Source organism: Dermacentor albipictus, chromosome 1 (genome assembly GCF_038994185.2).
Source record: "Dermacentor albipictus isolate Rhodes 1998 colony chromosome 1, USDA_Dalb.pri_finalv2, whole genome shotgun sequence".
Taxonomy (NCBI): Eukaryota; Metazoa; Arthropoda; class Arachnida; order Ixodida; family Ixodidae; genus Dermacentor; species Dermacentor albipictus.
The window spans coordinates 122,795,301-122,814,780 of NC_091821.1; the positions used below are offsets into that span (position 1 = coordinate 122,795,301).

At 42.8% G+C, this 19,480-nt stretch overlaps 1 protein-coding gene across 2 annotated transcripts in view; it reads right to left on the bottom strand.

Annotated features, from left to right (window-relative positions):
- Positions 1-1,158: 1,158 nt before the first annotated feature.
- LOC135904812 (ornithine decarboxylase-like) overlaps positions 1,159-19,480 on the bottom strand; it is a 55,666-nt gene continuing 37,344 nt past the window's right edge. For both annotated transcript variants that reach the window (XM_065435791.2, XM_065435792.2), the window contains 4 exons: positions 15,703-15,868; positions 5,686-5,839; positions 3,953-4,056; positions 1,159-2,173 (listed from right to left, as the gene is read on the bottom strand). In XM_065435791.2, the coding sequence (XP_065291863.1) occupies positions 1,847-2,173; positions 3,953-4,056; positions 5,686-5,839; positions 15,703-15,868 (751 nt within the window). In that variant the 3' untranslated portion in view covers positions 1,159-1,846. The remainder of the gene's footprint in view (positions 2,174-3,952; positions 4,057-5,685; positions 5,840-15,702; positions 15,869-19,480) is intronic.

A 19,480-nucleotide genomic window follows, 5' to 3' on the forward strand; every position in this document is an offset into this window, starting at 1 on the left:
TGGCCAAAAAGGAGTAGAATCAAAAACAATTATTTTTTCCTTTGCTCAGTCCAATCAAGAATAATCAGTGTCTACACATCACATCAGATGGGGAGTTTTCGCGGTTTTCATGATAGACAGGTGAAGGGGGTGTGGCCGGAAAAATTTCTGATTAATCATGGAGGGTTGATTGCAGCAATTGAACAGAAATAGTTTTGAATAGCTTTACGTTATAGCGCCCATGCGCTCCTACGTTCGGGATATTTCGCTTAGCACTTTTACCATCAATTAGACATTTATCACATATATACAGGCCGGACTAAATAAACTGAGTATGCGATGACATACTTAGATTGCGACGATTGCCGTGTCTCGTCAACTGCACGTGCGTGCGTCATGGGTGACCTTGCACATTCTCATTTCTCGAAGTGACGTTTCTGTACTTCGCATATCTTACAAGCTTGCGATTTTGTTCTCAATGTCAAGCGCTCAACACACGTGTAGTTTTCTATTATAGACACGTGCAAAGTGAGGGAAGTCCACCTGTCATATTATAAAGAAATGCGTGGCCGATGGTGGGATCCAACCTCTGTCTTTAAGCAGTACAGCCGAACGCCCTAATCATCAGGCCACAATCGCACTCATGCTTCTTCCGGGCCAAAGTAGCTCGTTGAGGTGTCGCGCGCGTGTGTTACATGCCAGTTTTTCTAATTATTCCCTCGTGACAGCTATTACATTGAGACGCCTTGTTAGACTGACTGCCTCGGGATCGGCCGAAGTTTTCCGTTTGATACCTTCAAAGTCAGTGAACTTCACGTATGATGCTAACGCATAAAAATAAAGAAAATAATTGAAAACAAAGAGAAAAAAGATAAGACGAAGGCGTCTGCGTATACTAATAATTCTCAAAATTTAATAATGCCTATTTCGCCGTTTGATTGTAAAGGATTTTCAAGAACTTCAGTGGGAAATGTGTGCCTGGCAGTTCCACATACCGGTACGTCGGCAGTGCCATTTTCTTTCAGCAGAAATTTTGGCCCTCAGGATGTCATTGCGCCAATCTACGAATTCGTAATTGCTAGTATGTCTCCCAAATGTTAGAGGAAAACTTTTGCGTGTCATATTTATTCTTCAGGAAATTCAGTTCGGCCATATTTAATTGACATGAAGACAACGACGAAAAGGTCACAGTTTTATTGCTCAACGGAAGCGACAGCGAAAATTAGAGCCCATTGTGGGAAAAGGAAATAACGTATCAGGCACTACAAATCCAGAAGAAACTGTAGAACGGGCACAATACCTCACAGCATAGAATTATTTTGAGAATCTGCCACACCAGGGGCTGCAATTTTTGTACCACGCATGTAAAACACTTGATTGGGGTAACAAGACAATAAATATAGTATATCACATACTGATGATGCTGGTTATATTCATTTTCATACTCTAGCTTTAGGACTCTGGAGGGTTGGGCAAAATGGTTTTCGATTACGCACGGAGTCGTAGAAACGTTTTCTCACAGCTTCTGTCAGAATAAAGCTAGCGATAAATGGATACGAAGAAACAACTGCTTATATACAGTAGGAGCTAACACCGACTGGTAATTTCGGTGTTACTACACGGGGGCTCTGGTCTAGAGTTGTGATATAAAGGAAAGTTAATAACAATGTATTCCGTTTACAACAAATCTCACTGACATCTCATGTTTTTTATACTCTAGACTATACGTGTTGGTAACGCTTAAGGTAAATAACTGACGGAGTACGGTGCTACATTATTGAACATTCCGAAAGGTCCGTTTAGGAGTGTATTAGGTATGGGGCTGGCAAGAAGGTCAGCTCATCGAGTTTTGCAGGCGTGAAGCTACCTAAGCCTTGTGTGACAGACTGTTTCGCATGCGGTGCCACTTGACGGCCTGTTGCAAGTGGCCGTAGCCAGATCGGACCACCATGGCGTCGATGGTGCGACGAAGTTGAGGAGCGATCTTCGCCGTGGAGATGTAGTGCACTTCTGGCATGGGAAAGCCGTTGAAACCACAGGCCAGCACTAACGTGTAGGCGCCCATGTTATCCATTAGCAGCCACTCTTCCACGGAGACTTTGAAGAATGGTACCTTGCTCAAAATGCAGTCCATGGGATTGCAGGTGGCACCCCACAGAGTGGTGAGCACTTCTGGAGGCCTCTCATAGGGTGGCTGAAACGCATGGATTGCAGAAATTCGAAGGCCAGTTCAGTTAACAAGACCGTGGAAGGAAAGAGCGCCTAGCAGACATACATACAAGGCAGCAGCAAAACGTAAGAGCTGTGACGGCTAAAAAAAGAGGTAGGTTGACAGTAATGCCTTTCTGCAACGCAGGAGGTTGTTTTTGTTACGTGCATTCAGAAGGCAGTGGCTACTCTGAATAAAATTTTCTTCCTCATTAGCACTTCTGTCTTACTTCTCAGCTTCTTGTGCCCAATTCTTCCACACTTATAGCAATATTTGATGCTTGTGTTTATAACGCATAACACAAAACGATGAAACAACTATCCCGAACTTTAGCATTCAATAGCTCAAGTATCCGAGATATTGGCTTAAGGAGGTACAGCCTTTGTCAAAAATATATGCGCCGCGTTACCTGCGACCGCGAAGCTGACTACAGACTTTTTCAGAGAGTTCCTGTGGTCTGCTATTTTTTCCGACGCCTTTGAGAAAGAAGCCAACGCTCGTACTCACCACCTGTAGATCTCGCGCATCGGCAGCGCAACGTGAACCACACCACACAGACGAATGACATGTGGTGAAAACGCAGAGCAGCCCGTATACTTTCGACAAAGGCTGTACGTTTACTTAGCTTGGCGGACTTTGAAAGAAAATTGGCAGGTCATCGCAAGTCTTTAGCGTTCAGATAATTAGCGCAGCTTCTTGTCGTCCAGCTGGACAGGGGCAACTTTGCCAGCCGCCATAAAGAGCGCGCGCACAAGACCGTGGGAGGCCCGAGAACTTTCTCTCTCTTTCTTTTTATTCCTTAGTCCTTTGGTAACTTTAACTTGTGATGAAAAATAATGCGGTTTTCTGTTCGCATAGAATATATGTTCAGATCAAGCATGTGGTGCCACCCGTAACCTTTCACATTGGGGCGCACAGTGATAGATGGGTTATTGAGATGTTAATAGCGTAGAATGTTTTATTTTGGAGCACTTTCCATCAACATCATATCATCTATGATCTTTTAACATCTACTGGTCGGTGGAGGCTTCCGGTATCACACTAAATTCTAGCCTTCTTGGGAGTTAGAATGGCCATAGAGGAGCCTTACTGTCAATGATAGGAACGTGGCACAAGACTCTGGCTACATTCATAAACACGGTTTTAATAGTTTGATTTCTTCAAGTCGGTTAGCGTAGCTAAAGCAGGAGCATAAATAAACTAAAATTATGAGTTTTGCAGAGCACCAATATGACCAGGCGCACTATTCCCCACCCCCTAACGTACGATGATGATGAAGAAGAAGAAGGACATGTTTAATTAGCATCCCCTTTGACATAGGGTGGTGAGAAATAGTCACCTAGTTAATCAGGTGTGCTGTACACGCTTTTCATTATAGCCTTTTGTATATATATCCGCAATCTTCTATCTCTTCCTTAAAACTTTTATATCTATCTTGCAGCGCTACCTATGCCTGTAAATATTCGGATCCAGATATCCTATTACACCTGCACCTCCTTTTATTTTTCTGTTCGTCCCGAAGAAAATTCAGTCTCTCTAAGGCACACTATCCACCTCGAACCCTTGCCAGTCACCGACGTGTTTGTAAAGCCGATTAGAAATATACTGCAGTAGATACATATGTAAAAATAACTGGACGTGAAATCTTACGCTATTTTAGCCTTTTAACCACATATATAAATCTCCTGCTTGATGAAGGAAGCGTGCTGTTTGAACAAAAACGTATGCGCGCAGGTGCCTGAAAATATATAGAGAAATACTTACATCAAGTGGTCGGTAACTTATGTCCATAAACTCGTAGAGGTCCCGAGGAATGCAGTTGTATTTGCTTTCATTTATGTACACGTTTTCGTGCCTTTGTGTTAGGCCTAGAAAATACGAAAGTAGAGAACATGAACAATATGTCAAATTCCGTCTAACCAACAATTTTAAAGGTTCCTTAAAAGGCAAGCTTTTTGTAGGTAATATTTTGACAGAAATCTGCCTGAATGGGTGACATATTAAATTGGACTATGTATTCTGCAACCAACTTACCAAAAGAAATTTTTGAAGTTACAATGCCGGTACGGCCTCTTTTTCAGGAAGGACTAGCGGGCCATCGCAGGGACAACAGCTATCAGTGCCTGCGATTTCTTTTCTGCTATTTCGTTGTTCTCGGCCTTGTCACGAAAGGCCTTGTGCCCACATGCTACGTAGTAACTACGAGTGACCTGCTCATGCTCCGAGACTTCGATACAATCTGCCAGTATTCTAGAAACAGCTTCCGTACATTGAACTGCAGATTCGTGCTAGAATAAGGTGGATGAAAGTTCTTCCCTTGAAGGAATTAGTATTATTTAGTTTCAGTTTCAGGAATTAGTCAAACCCCGCAAGCGCCGTGGAAGTCAAATGTCGTGGTCGCATTTTTTTCGTAGTGTTCTATTAGAGCGCCAAGCTCGGCTTCTAACTTCTGCGCATTCTTTTTCAGGTATACGGGAGCCTTTCAACTAAGGTCTTCTTTTTGCCGGCATGCGTGGTAGGAGTAGGGTTGCAAACCGTCCAGAGTTTAGGGGGACAGTCCCGACTTTCGCGTAAATGTCGCGTGTCCCTACTTTATCGAGTGGCGACGGCCGAATGTCCGGACTTCTGCTTTCTATTACTGGACTACAATGAATGGACCAGATGTCCTTGTTAGAATGCCTGACAGCTCATTTACACATTCTCTTTTTGTTGCGCTCCGTTGTATTGTAAGAAACATAATCACCGTTTCAATATTGTCGAGGTTCTCGTTGTGTCGTACGCCCTAACCGTTTACAGTATTTTGTTAGATAAGGCAAACATACTGCACCTTGTCGCAAATGGCGGCACGGTAGGACTAAAAAAGTTGTTCAACTTTGTTGCACAGGCACACAGGCGGCTCCTAGCACTGGCAAGGTGGTCGTTGCCAGCGGGCCCACGTTCCCGAATTTTTCCACTCGAGAGTTGGGAGCCCTAGATATGTAGCCGGTGCAAAGCACCGCCCCGGGGAGGTATTTTTTTTCTCTGAAAGTGGTCCTTAGGCGTCGGCTTAGGTCCTTAGGTCCTTAGGCGTCGGTCCTTAGGCGTCGGCCATTATCGGGTTTCTGCCACTTTGAGTCGGACACCTTCCTTCCAGAACGTCATTAAAACCTGTTTGGTTGTCGCGTGGTTGTAGGGTATGACAATGAATAAATCAGTGCAGAGGAACCTTAATGGCACGTGTAAGCATGGCACGCACATCCGAATGTTCCGGGACGTGAGCCTGCAAGTCATTCCTTCCACAGCCACACTGGGCTACACATTATTTTTTTCAGAACACACGGCACGCATTTATTGTAGCCCCCCAAGGCTTGCCGTTGTCAGATTGGAAGGGCGATGCCAATGAGCGGCGTGATCGTCTATAGAGAGGAAAGCTTAGTAAACTTTACTGCCGCTCTGCTGAATGTGGAGGGAAATGTTTACAAACCAGTTCAGACATAAAAAAATAGACGTAAACTAACCGTCAACGACGAGTTCCTTCGTTTTCTTTCCGACCACTTTTGTCAGCAAAGTGTATGCGGATGTGACGAAAAATTGTCCCGGTTCACCAATAATCTCCACGCCAGACGAGGCAGGAAAAAACTTGTCGAGAGAAGATCGCACAGCTTCGCAAACCTATAAAGAGCACAGCAGTGCAATAGAAGCATAACTGGCGATTCGTCCCTGGTATGTTAATAGTAATAGTCGATATAATATCAATCAATCAATCAATCAATCAATCAATCAATCAATCAATCAATCAATCAATCAATCAATCAATAATTTGTTAATGTGCCCAGGAGCAAAACTGAGATCTGGATGCTGGTGCACAGAAAAAAAGGTAAAAATATAAAAGAACTGCGACTAAAAGTATGGAGTAAAGAATAGAATGAGAAAAACCAAACTAAGAACGAACTCGATAAACAGCTACACAATGAACTATAATATAGCAATAACACTTAATTGAGAAACGGAGAACATCTACAAAAGGGGAAAGAAGATATGAGAAGTCTAGTGTAGCTAGAAAGAAGACATAAGAGAAAGTTAGAAGATCAGAACAGAAAGAAGGCAACACGCTTTGAAAGATATCCAGGTGAAGAAAATACTGGTGCCCATAAATGTAAAACTAATAAAAGTAATACGTACTTGTGCACTTAAATATAATACGCAAGACCTAATGTACCGAGAAGAAAAATATGGTAGACAGAACAATATGAGGTAGAGAAACAAATACAGAAAAAGAAAATGAGGAAGCGGGTGTAACAAAGAGTTCATCACACAAGATGTTCATCTACGCATATACGAAACACAGGGAATTAACTCCAAAATATGTCAATACAGGCAGAGTACTTACTACATCTTTTTTTTGTAGCCGAGCAGGCATAGCACAGTCGCTGCTAGTACAAGGTCATGCAGAAAACGCGAAATGCTGCCTGGTATACTTTTGCGGCACAAAAGGTTCTGTATCATTCAGAAGCTTTGGCCAATGTATAGCGTCATTGACCACTTTGTAGAGGAAAAAGATGTCTGATTTAAAATGTCTTAATTTTAGGAAGGCGAATGGACGTATGATTGAGAGGGCTGGACTATGGTTGTCAGAATGGCAAAATCGGTGTTGCAAATAGACATCAATTCTTTCGCTGCGTGTTCAATGAGGTCAGATTTAGATCGGCACGTCCCGCCCCAAACTACAGATGCATACTCCAGTAGTTGAAGGCCCATAGCGAAATACAGTTTCAGAAAGGCAGCAGGGGAGTGGAAGTCATGCTATGTACGACAAACAATACCAAGAGCGTGAAGGGCACATTGCTTCACACATTTAGCGTGTGAAGAGAAGCATAGCGTTTGCTCGAAAGTACACATCAAGATCTTTAATTTCATCGACCCTGGGCAATTGAGCATGATGATGAGTGCACGAAAATCGCACGTGGTGTTTTTTCCGCGTATAACCTAATACCATAGTTTTGGAAGCACTTAAGACTAGCTTATTGGTCTTTGCACAAGTTTGAAAGGGAGAAAGCAATCAATTAATAATTTACTGACCATGTCGAGGAAAAACACTGAGGTCTGGATGCTAGTACACAGAAAAAGAAAAAGAAAGGTAAAAATCTGAGACAGCTATGACCAAGAGTTATGTGATAAAACAATTGAATTAAAAAGAAAGAAAAACAATAAAGGACTGGATAAACAGCTGCATAATGACCAACGATACAGAAATAACACGCAGTTGAGCGACGGAGTACACCTATACGGAAGAAACTATGAGAAGACAGCAGATGATCGTAGCTAGAAAGAAGGTTCAAGAGAAAGTGCACTGCTCGGAACAGAAATAATTTTCAACAAGTCTTGAAAGATATCAAGATGAAAAAATCACCATTATAAACACTGTGCATTGTGTGGAGCTATAATACAAATAAATAAATAAATATATAAATAAATAAATAATTTACCGTTCCAAGGAACAACCCTAAGGTCTGAGTGTTGGCGTATGCATGCGATAAAAACAGAGACAGACAAACAAACAAAGAAAAAAAAAACTACAGGAGAATATAAGTAAAAATATCAATAAAAAGAAGTTTCGACAGAAGAGTGTACATAAAACAAAGCGCTAGGTGAATACAAAAAAGAAAAAAAATTGGTGGAAAAGGGCAGTTGAACAATGTATAAAACTATGACACAACAACGCAAAGCTTGGAAAAGAACAGTGCCAAGGAGTTATGAAAAATATCGAGATAATGAAAATAACCGTTATACAGACTCTCCATTCTGTGGACGGTTGAGTGTTGACGATGATATGCAGGAACATAGAAATATCTAAGTTTTATGGTGATTTTGCGTGGAATACGAAAATGGTATGACTGTTGAGTTTGGGGCCGGTGTGGACACCGGGAAGCACTTTGAAAATAAACAGAGGTTCAGCGTAATTATGTAGGCCGCGAAGTAAAGGCAATGACAATAACCCAACAGTTCAAGAACAAGTTTCAGTGCCTGTGTTAGCAAAGCGGTGATGATATATTCTTAGAAACATTTTCTGGACCCCATCTACTGTTGTATAATGTAACTGTTGCTTCTATAAATGCCCTTTCAGATGACCGATGCGTATTCGAGTTGAGGAGGACAGATTGTTGTGTACAACTTGCGGAACGGTGTAGGAGAATTGAATTTTCTCTATAGTCTGCACACAGAGCCAAGACAGCGCATACCCTACATTGCAACACGTTTAGTGTCAGCTGAAAAGTGCAAGGTTGTATAAAAAAGCACAGAGAGATCATTGATCTCACAAGCCTTACACAATTGTACAGAATCTAAAGAATAAGAAAAAGAAATGCTTGCTGTTTTGCATGTGAAGGTCATGACTTTGTTCTTAGTAGCATTCAAAGTGAGGTTATTTGCACCATTTAGAAAAACAAAACAGGTCAGACTGCAGGATGCGACATTAATAAACCGTGTGAATTTCCTTAAAAAGCGTGTTGCCATCCGTATCTATGCAAAAAAGAATTCCGAATAGCTGAAAAAGCTTCATTATTGTTATTCATCATCTTTTTCTTTTTCTTTTCATTATTATTATTAGCAATAAATTACACATTTTTTATAGTACCCATGAACAGCTATGAAGTTTTGGCACTGATGCACTTAAAAACTAATACATAAAACAGTGTGTACAGAAAAGACAAACGTGGTCGACAAAACAAGATTACGTAGATGAACAAACAGCAGGAAAAAAAACGAGGGAAGCGAGTTAATCTTTCAATATGATGGGTAAACAACATGATTCACAAAATAGCTTACAAGTGAATGTGTAACAGTCAGTGACATTCTGATGAATCGCCATTAACGTCCTGCGTACTTACTCCAAGGTTTTCCTGCAGTGATTTCAGCAGGTCGATAAAGCCCGTTTCGGAAACTACATTGCTTTGCTGGAAATTGTGCAGTAAAACCAAAGTCCGGCATGCAACTTGCAATGGTTGCTAACGAATGGTTCGTCTGGCTGTTTTGCTCAAACAAGTTAACTTTTAGGTAATGGAATTGTATTAACTTCTGAGTTCAATTTTCTTAGAAAAACAGAACCATTTTACCAAATCGGCCGCTAGTTTACGCGCTGCTTGCTTTCAAGGGGAGAGGTACTTACATACAAATGTGAGAGACTCGCGAGTCATCATTCGCAAATTAATATTTTGCGATGTGCCGGTTTTACAAACACGCTATATCGACGGCATCTGCACACAAAGTTTCATTCCCACCATCTAATTTATGATAATCTGTTAAAGCATTGTCTGAATAACGATCAGCGAATATGTTTGAGCTGCTTTGTACATAAAAAACACACACACATTTTCGAATTATCTTTTCTTTAAAGTTTCTTTTTGTATTCAGATGTAACAAAATGAAATATTTATAGTGTTGTAAATCAAATATATTTCATAAATATGGTTTAATTATTTATTGGATTTTTACGTGCCAAAACCATTTTCTGATTATGAGGCACGCCGTATTGGGGGACTCCGGAAATTACGACCACCTGGGGTTCCTTAACGTGCACCTAAATCTAAGTACACGGGTGTTTTCGCCCCACTGAAATGCTGCCGCCGTGGCCGGGATTCGATCCCACGACCTCGTGCTCAGCAGCCCAACACCATAGCCACTGAGCAACCACGCCGAGTAATAAACATGGAGGCCACTGCAGCACTTTGAGATGCTTGTACTATGTAGCAGAAAAATTTTTCAAGCTCTCAATCGTTACTTATTTTTACAGCGAAGCTACGTATGGCTAGGGTACCATGCATTTTTGTTCTCGGTGAACAAACACTACCATCATCAATAGCTGATGCCCCTGTAAGCATTCATACTCCTTCCCCTAAGCGAGCAAAAATGCGATGGCTTATACCCCCGTAAGGCAGTGGCTACAAGCACTCAGCAAGTGAAGCGAACAGTGCTTAAATTCTTTCTAATCACGCATAAAACATACAGAACAGCATGTCGAAAACTGTCATCATCAATTGCTCATACCCCCATGAGCAATGGCTCATACCCCGTGAGCACTGGCTCGTACCATCGTAAGCAAGCAAAAAAAAAAACGCAATGACTCATAGTCCCGTAAGGCATATGGCTACTAACTGCGCAATTTAGCTGCTATGACACTACCCCTGTTGTCGTTGTCGGTGATTTTCAATGAGGATGTGTACGTACCGAAAAGGGAACGGTTTACACGTTCCGTGCTGATGACATATCCCTTGCGACGTCACACCGATCCGATTTCACGTTATCAAAGAATTTCATTGCAGTTGCGAGTGAAATTATGAGCACCCATCAAAACAACAAATCAGTTCGTAGCTTTCTTCAAAATTATGTGTCATCTCCGTGGTAAACCACCTACACAGAGTGGGATGGCTCATGTTTATTTTGGTTTCGCCTTCTTTAAGCGTAATTACCAGAGGCAACTCCTCAGAAGCTCTCACAAAGTCGTGAATGCTGTTTTGAGATTCCGACGTTCCGATATCAAATCAGCCAGAAATTGCCAATTTCTGAGAATGATGAAAGCTCGGCATTTCCAGGTTGAGGGGCATATATTTAAATGCGGCTGGCGCTTAACAAAGTAAGAGTAGTAAAATGCCTAGGTTGACGTTTTCTACAGCATTTTTTTTTAAGTTGAACGGAATGAGTGTGTGAAATAAATGTAAATCTTCATGTAGGAGGATGATTCACCATCTCGCCTGCTTACTATGCCTCAGATATAGTTTCATAGCTAGCAGGACGAGCTAAGAACTTCAGCTGCTCATTTGCATTTATTTTCATCATAATTTGGTTTAGTAACAGAAGCCATTTTTTCCTGTAGAATATCATATGAAGTAGTTCTCCATGCTCTCTGTAACGTTTCGGCATTAAAAAAAAAAGGAGGAGAAAACTTAACATCACGAGCAGAAGGAAAAAGAAATGGAGACGAAATGCAAGTCAAGTGATACGAAGGAGCAGCCTTCTGTAATGCTGGCCAAAGAGGGGGAGCGCACGGACGTACTCACGCAGAAAATATGATCACAAGTTCAGCTTCAAGGCTTCAGCCTTATTTCCCAGTAAACACCCTGCTCTCCCACTATTTCGTACGTGAGCTAAAAGAGAAGCAAGCCTCAATAACGCGCAGGGGTAATGTAAGCGAGTGTATGCCTTGCTTCTCCGAAATAATAATAATAATAATAATAATAATAATAATAATAATAATAATAATAATAATAATAATAATAATAATAATGATGATGATGAATGTGAGGAAATGCTTGATTTAGGGTAACGATTTTGCTATGCCACTGATAACGACTGAAAGTTGCGCGGAGTACCGCCTCAAATTTGATTGCTGAAAGGACACTTCGCGCACTAAAAGCACTCCCCGCCATACGCTTAGAATAAGCTACGTTTAGATGTCTGTAAGCCTGACATGTGGGAGCCCTAGTTATCCTCAGCGGGTCTTGCTTGAACTACGTGCTAGAACTGACACTTGGCTTTAGCGACGTTCCTTTAGCAGAGGTGGCCACATTTCCCGGAGAGATATCCTCTGTCAGTGAGCACCATGCTTGGACACCATGTTCACGCCCCGTTAGGCAGATGCATGCTGCCAGCGCCCTCGGCAACTTGTTAGCCGACAGCGATTTCATGGAGGACCTCTGAGTGCCGCTTCAGTATTGTGTGTCTGAGTGCCGTTCCCATGATATGCTTTCCGCTTATTAAGTTTATATACAAGTTTCAATATTTCCTATCACTCTCTCATTGGAATGGCCAGAAGTCAAGAATGGGAAGCTTGTGGGGGCAAATAGACAATTGCGCGCCTTCTTTGCGATTGTATTCGTTTCAGCACAGAAAGAAAGACGCTGTGCTCCATGCTCGACGGGCTCGACAGCTGCCTCCTTAGAGAAAATAAAATTCTTACACCCTGGTCCGAGCCGAGGCGTGCCCGAGTTGCTCTAAACGCAGTAGCGTTATTTATTTAAAGCATAAAGACAGACTCAAAAACTATAATCGTCAGTTGCAGTCATTGTGTTTGTGTAGGGAGGTTTTCCTAATATCTTCTCTTCTTTTTTTCTCATCTTTTCTGACCTTACTGCACCCCCTAGTGCATAGCAACCAGCAGGTCAGTTAATCTGGTTAAGACCTCGGCATGCCATTTCTTATTTTTTCTCTCTCTCTCTTTGAATACAGCATATATTTGATAAGATTCGCGTGGCATTCTCTGCATGTGATGATATCATGACTATACCAAACAACTAGATTGCACTTCCGGTGCATGCTCGTGCCCGTGGTCACACTATTTGCATGATTTGATACTTATGTTAGTGGGACCTGTACCAAACAAAAGGAGCGTGCTGGGTGCTGGTGCCACGTATAGCTACACTACTTGCATGATTGTGACTTAGTATGCGTAGCGTTTATTGTTTTAGTCCTACCTCCTCTTACTTCTTTTAAAATATTCCTGCGTACTTAATTTCAGATTTGGGGATAGCCAGCACTAAAAATACGCACCTTTGAATTTTGCGTCAGTTATGGAATAAAGAATTATGCACATCCAACTCACAACTTGAAATCTACATGAAACGAAGCTGTCGGGAAGCGCCTAATCAAACGCTATAAATATGCTCATTTCATTCCTTGTCTTTGACGTAAACGAACGCCCCAAACGTGATCTCGCGCACCCGCGCTGGGAAATGCGACCGACACGGCAAAGATTCCAAAAAGCTAGTTGGCATCGGCATGATAGCCGTATACGTGCGATTGAGGCCTAATGATTAGAGCATCGGGCTTGGTGGACCGAGGTTCAATCCCACCATCGGGCACGTAATTGAACTTTGTTAAGTGTGAGCTGTTCGACAAGACAACAGCAGTGCCCAGCAGCCACTGTCAGGAAAGTCCGCGAGGGGTCATGGAGAAGGTGTCGCTTTAAAATGAAGTCGCGAAACGACAACAAGCAGCCCTATCGGCTCTGTGCTGCTTCCGGAGCTTCTCGTGCTTGCACTTCGACCCCTAGTTTTGTCATACAACAATTCTGCAGGTCACGGTGGAAGCACGCAGTAAACAATGGCCGTAACCTTGCTACAGGCTAATCGCGCAACCGTGTTAAGAGCGCTAGATAACAATAAGGCTGAGTGCCTATTGTGTGCAAAGTGCCATAAAAAAAAGAAAATGTTCAGACTCGCTAGATCTCGTTTCGTGAAGGGCGAAATTGTGGAGGTTACCCCGTGAAGCTTGATGCACGGTTACCTTTTTCAGACATTTGTTCCGTCATACTAAATCTTTACTACTCGAAGGCGAGCTATACGTCATCGATATACACATAGAGCACAAGCAATGTGGGTTTCAGCACTGGTAGCAAGACAAACGCGATGAGGCAGCTCATTACTGCGCAATAAGGTTGATTCCAGTATAGACGAGGCAACCTAAAGTTTGCCCGCGCGGCACCAGCGCCGAATGCTCCCCTAGCGGACCGATGGAAGTTTCGAGGGTCGTCGCTGCGCTAGCACGCACCCGTGTTCTGTAGGGCGGGAGCGCTCGTGCGCGTGGTTTTTGCGATGCCGAGTGCGACCCCATCAGCCAGGAAAGGTGGCACGCAATATTGATGTGTTGTTGATTGCCACAGCAGCCTCGAAAACACGGAAGGTCGTACGCCGCCCGTGAAGTTCTACAGATTTCCGGGGAAGTAGTACGAGAAGGACAGACGACAAGCATGGATAACTGCAGTGTGCCGAGTCAAGTAAGTCTCATACTTTCGCATTCGCGTGTAATATCTTGAAAGCGGTATAGTCATATGCCTGTTTTTAGTGCACGGCCGTTTGTTTAGTCGTGTCGCGTTGTTGAATTGTGGTGGCATCCGCCGTTTGTTAGCGGTAAATGCATGCGTGTTGCGCCGCTAAGCTCGAGATCTGCGACGCGTACTCGATTCCCAGCTACGGCGGCCGCATTTCGATAGGGGCAAAATGCAAGAACACCCTTGTTACCATGTGCTTTGAGTTTTGTGCACGTTAACGAACCCCCAGGGGTTAAAATTATTCCTGAGACTCCCCATTATAGCGGACCTCATAATGATTTCGTGGTTTTGGCATGGTTTTGGCACTTAGAACCCCCGAATTTATTTGATTGCACTGTGCCTTCCCTCGCGATCGGCATGGACGAGCTCAAGAGAATTATTTCCCTTTTTCCAAACGCTGCAACTTACATTACTAGTTGTGCAGGTAACGAAAGGGGCCGTGCGCTACTTTTGTGTGGTAGCAGACCGTATTTAATGCAAGCCGCGGTCATGGCGTGCGTCAGGAAGCAGCCCCTCGAGACGTGCGCGTTATGTTTGTTGTCTGCCCATGTTTTCTAAGTATCTAAGTGTGCAAGTATCATAACTTGCAGTGGTGCCACTCTTGTAGAATAACATATGCACACAATCACAGGAACGTTACGTTTGCAAACATATTATTAGGAGTAATTTAATCCCCACAACAAATAGGCACTCATACTGTCTCATTTATATGCGATGCAGATGGAAGCGGCGCCAAACAGACCAATGGCAATCACAACAGTCTTCTCAGCAGTCAGCCCCAGCGGGACATGTGCTTTCGTACTGCAGCGACACATGCTCTTGAGCAGCAGGAAGACACATGTGAAACAGACCCCAGAACATGCCTTTGTGAAGTGACGGAACCGTCAAGAAGCAGCCCAATGGATCTGCAGTCATCGAGTAGTGTGACAACAGAAGTTCCTGCTGCCAGTGTGACTTATGTTGCAATTGAAATAAAAGTGGCTAAATTTCTGAACATGGTGCGTACCTCTAACTCGAAGTCGTATACGATCTTGTCGGACACCTGTGACACGCACTTGGTTTTCACTCTCACATCACCGTCCACAATTTGTTCAACGCCGTACACGTTCGGAAGCAGACGCTCCCCTATCGTGAGGTTGCCGCCACGAAAAAAAGCTGTCGGTGACGGCAACCTTCTTGAAACCGCACGGCAATCTTTGCATCGCTGTTGCGCAAGCAGGCGATCTCCCACCGTCGAAAACGGAGCGCCGTGAGAATGAGCAGCGAAGAAAAGCGCGGACGGCACAATGTAAACAAAGCGGAGACTGCGCCACGGCGCGACCGCGCTGCTTGACGTTTCCACATTGGGGCGCTGTCAGGAGGCGCAGTAGCGCCGTCTGGCCATGGTTTTCTCGTCTATTCTACTAGGGTGTCAATGTTACGATTTCTTGTACAGCCCTTCACGTAATCGCGTAACACGCCTAAATGCGTCGGAACTCCCACGCTCCACCTACTACACGCCAACACAACACACACATTCCAGAACTGATCAGATATTATTTTGGCACATAAGTATTTCACGAATTAGAGATACTGAATGATATTTATGCTGAAGATGCGTGATTAAAGGCTTATAAAATAAATCTGTCAGTAAAGTTCGAAAAACACATATGTGGTGCCTATTTGCTTAGTTAAAAATTTCTGAGTCGCTGAAAGAAAGCACTGCTTTTCAAACCTTTTGGAAATTGTCTTTCTTTCGGACGCCGCCAGGAAATCCACCCCCGATGTCAAGAACTGTCATTGCAAAGCCCATCTCGATGCCAATGTCGAAAATGGCTCTGGCATCAGCGATTGTCAGTGCGAATATTTCGGGATGCTTGTAAGCGCACCCAACATGAAATCTGCGAGCAATATGGAGCAAGGTGGTATCAAGTCCAAAGCAAAAAGCAGAGACATTGCTAGTGCTTACTTTTGTCGTTAAGTTCACAATTTAAAATGCCCAATGTTGCAAAATTTTAGCGTACAGCTTGAATTAACACAAACGGATGTCAGAAAGCACTAATTCAATACGTTGAAACAGTTTTACCATGCTGTCCGCTTGTTACCTTTTAAGTCTACCTCAGAACGTACAGCAGGTAACGCGCATATAAGTCAGCTACGCCGCCCCCCTTCGCCCCCACCTCCTTTATTTCAGCCTTTTGCAATGCCACTATAGTGTTATTGACATATGCATTGCAGCAGTGACATACAAAAAATTGATTGTGGAGTCTTTTTTTACAGTATTTGGAGTAAGAGTGGCTCAGCTATGCAAAAATAAACACACTAAAGAATACGCATGTCAAAGGACAATGAATATTACTTAAGATTAAAGTAAAGAAATAGGTGCGGGTTCGTAGACCGCAATTTTAATGCCAGATTTGATATTAAACTACAGCTTGTTTGCTTTCACTCATGCCACCAGTACTTCCTATGAGTCTTTTTCAACTTCGCAAACACACAATATCTAGTGATCATTATGTTCTAATGTGCGAGCCCCTAAGGGTTCGAAAAAACTGCAGTTATGCTATGCCTATGTCACAAAAGTGTGCTGTAAACCATTACACAGAAATAAATGACAATAAAGGAAGCAAACAATGTGAACTAGGAGCACTTTGTTAGCATGAAAATAATGTTTGTCATTTTACACGGAACAACCTCAATTTCAACTCGCGTGTGTGTCTTGCTGAAATGCCAATTGCTTTAGTCACAGTTCAGCGAGTTAGCTTTTGTGTTCAACGCAATGGTTCAGACAAAGCACATTATATGTATGATTATTTGAAATTTTCAGGTAGAGGCGTACACAACTTCTGAAGAAAATTGAGTCAATCTGTTGCCTGAAGAACACAACGTTACAATCTAAAATTTTCATGACTCCCCTTAAAGCAAATGTTACAGGACTTGAATTAATTATCCCCAGTACTGAGCCACTGGCAAAATTTGCTACCGTAACTGCCCTTAAAGGTATTCAATTACAATGACCCTCCATTAGTCCATTCCGTTGTGCACACAAACGCAACTTGTGCTCAGTGGATACATAATGTGGCAGTGCAAAGGGCTAATGAATGCGAACGATGCCGCAGCCTTAAGAGGAAGCTTTGGCTCGGGTGCTCCTATGTAAACACATGTAAATGGAGAATTCATTTTTCTCGGCAACCACTGCACCAAATTTGACGAGGTTTGTTGCATTTAAAAGACAAACTTAAAATATAGTGACTGTTGGTTTCGAATTTTGGATTTAAGTACTCATTTCTTTTATTGAAAAATCTAAAAAATTGAAAATTTTCAGAAAATGAAACTATCACGTTTAGAACTCTGTAACCCCGCAACGAGAAAGGATAATATAGTTCTGTAAATTGCGTCTAATTGTACAACTAAAGCGGACAAAATTGTTATGTTACTCGTGAATCTGAAAAAAATGAGTAATATAGAAATGCAGCTTTTGCAGAACCCAAGCAAACAACGTAACCAATTCATATAAGATATGAAATGACATGCCGAATTTGTCCCATTTCAAGGGTCTAATGGATGCCGTTTACAGATCCACGATATCTGTTTTTGATGCAGAGCTGTGAATTTGTAAACTTTGTACTTCTATCTTTTTCAAACTTTCAAACATTTGAAAATTTTCGTAACAAAATTCAGGATCTAAATCGAAATTCCGCTTCCAACAGTCACTAGAATTCTACTTTTTCTCTCAAATGCAACAAATTTCATTAAAATCGTCCCAGGGGTTATCTTTTTAAAACGTTTTTGCGTTTTGTATGTATTTGAATAGGCGGCGTCGGAGTTGGACCCTAGCTAAAGCTTCCTCTTAAGCACCGGAGATGATGGCTACAGCTGAGCAATCCACCTTAAGGAAAACAGAGGGCATATCGGCGTTCTAAGAAGGCAATAAAGATAAGATAGAAAATCAGAATTCATAATTGCGTGCAATGAGTCGCCGGTTTGCCTGAGGATACACTGAAGCACATTAACAACAGGGAAAGTCAAATGTGTTAGCTTTGGTATCTCGTTCACCCGTCTCGTGCAGCTCTTCCAATTTGTTCCAATTTTGCGTGTCTCAATTTCTCCTGAAAAGTGCTGCTCTGGCGGAGCGACTGCCAGTAAGTATCGCATGGCCAGATCCGCCTGCAGTGAACATCCTCGTTTTTCTCCTCCTTGGCGAAAAAATTACTTCATGTTGTTGCTTGAACTTGCATGTCAAGTGAAACAATTACCGTGCTAATCAGCGCTGCATGTATAAGTGTTAAGTGACTGGAGCTTTCTCATTTAACACGTTATGCCCATCTACTACAAAAGTCCATGACTTCTACAATGTCTTGGGCAAAATGAAGGTGAACTAAGGTTAACTGTTATATACCCGACGCTAACTTTCAGGCAACAACAAGAAGAGGAAGTTCCTGTGGCAGCGCAGCGCATGTTACGCAGCCGAAGCACACTTTCTTTTTAATACGCACCTGCACGTAGTCCGCAAATCTAAACATCGGTAGACTACTGAGCGTAAGGGAAAGCGCGGTAAGGATTTTTTCGTTTCTTATTCCAGATAATTTTACCATATTAAATGAAAATCGTGATGTGTAAAGGATTTATGTTTCTCGCTGTTTCAGATTTTCTGAATTTCTGGTGTCCGTGTCTGGCTCCTACAAACAAAGATGGCGTCGCTGGGTTGCAACAAGTATGGGCGACTGCTCGCGAGCTGATCTCAATTCAGCTGTCAGGAGCGAACGAAGAGAGCGATCTGTTGCGGAATGTTTGGTCGGCTGCTCACAATTACGAGGAAAACAGCTGTGTCGTGTGCAACTGATACCACCAGCGCAAGTGCGTCGCGAGTCCGCCAGACGTGCAAGCATAACTAGAATTACAAACAACACAGAAAGGAAACCGACCATTTCATAAATTCCACGGCAATGAGGATTGGTATTCTCACTTGTTCACTGTCACGGATATAGCCACTTTGGCAAGATTTCGCGTGTAGCACTGGATGCGTCAGCGTCTACGGGAGGCAGAGTTCGGGGCACTTGCGACAACAGTTATCAACTTCAGAAATACAGACACTTGCCCAAAGTTCCACCTGTAGACCCATATTTGTTGATGTCTATTATGCGGTTGATAGCGTTCCTTCCACCTTGCGAAAACAGCATGCTTAACCTGTGCCTGGAATGTTGTTACCCGTAGACACCGACATGCCCATTGCTGGGCTCGCCAAATCGCGCGAAAGTTGTTGTATCCCCGAAAGTGAACAATCAACAAAGCCTCCCTTGTATTCCATAAAATATATGAAATGACTTGTTTCCTTTACGTAGGAATTCTGATTACACAGTGCCTCGCTGGTCCGTGTTTTTTTTTTCGAAATAAAAATGCTTACTTTAATAAAAGTGCTTCCTACGCTCCTTCGCAATACAAAATATTTTATCGCAGCCACAGAACATTACTACAGCGCATCGTGCGCTTTTGCAGGTGTAGTTGAATAGCGC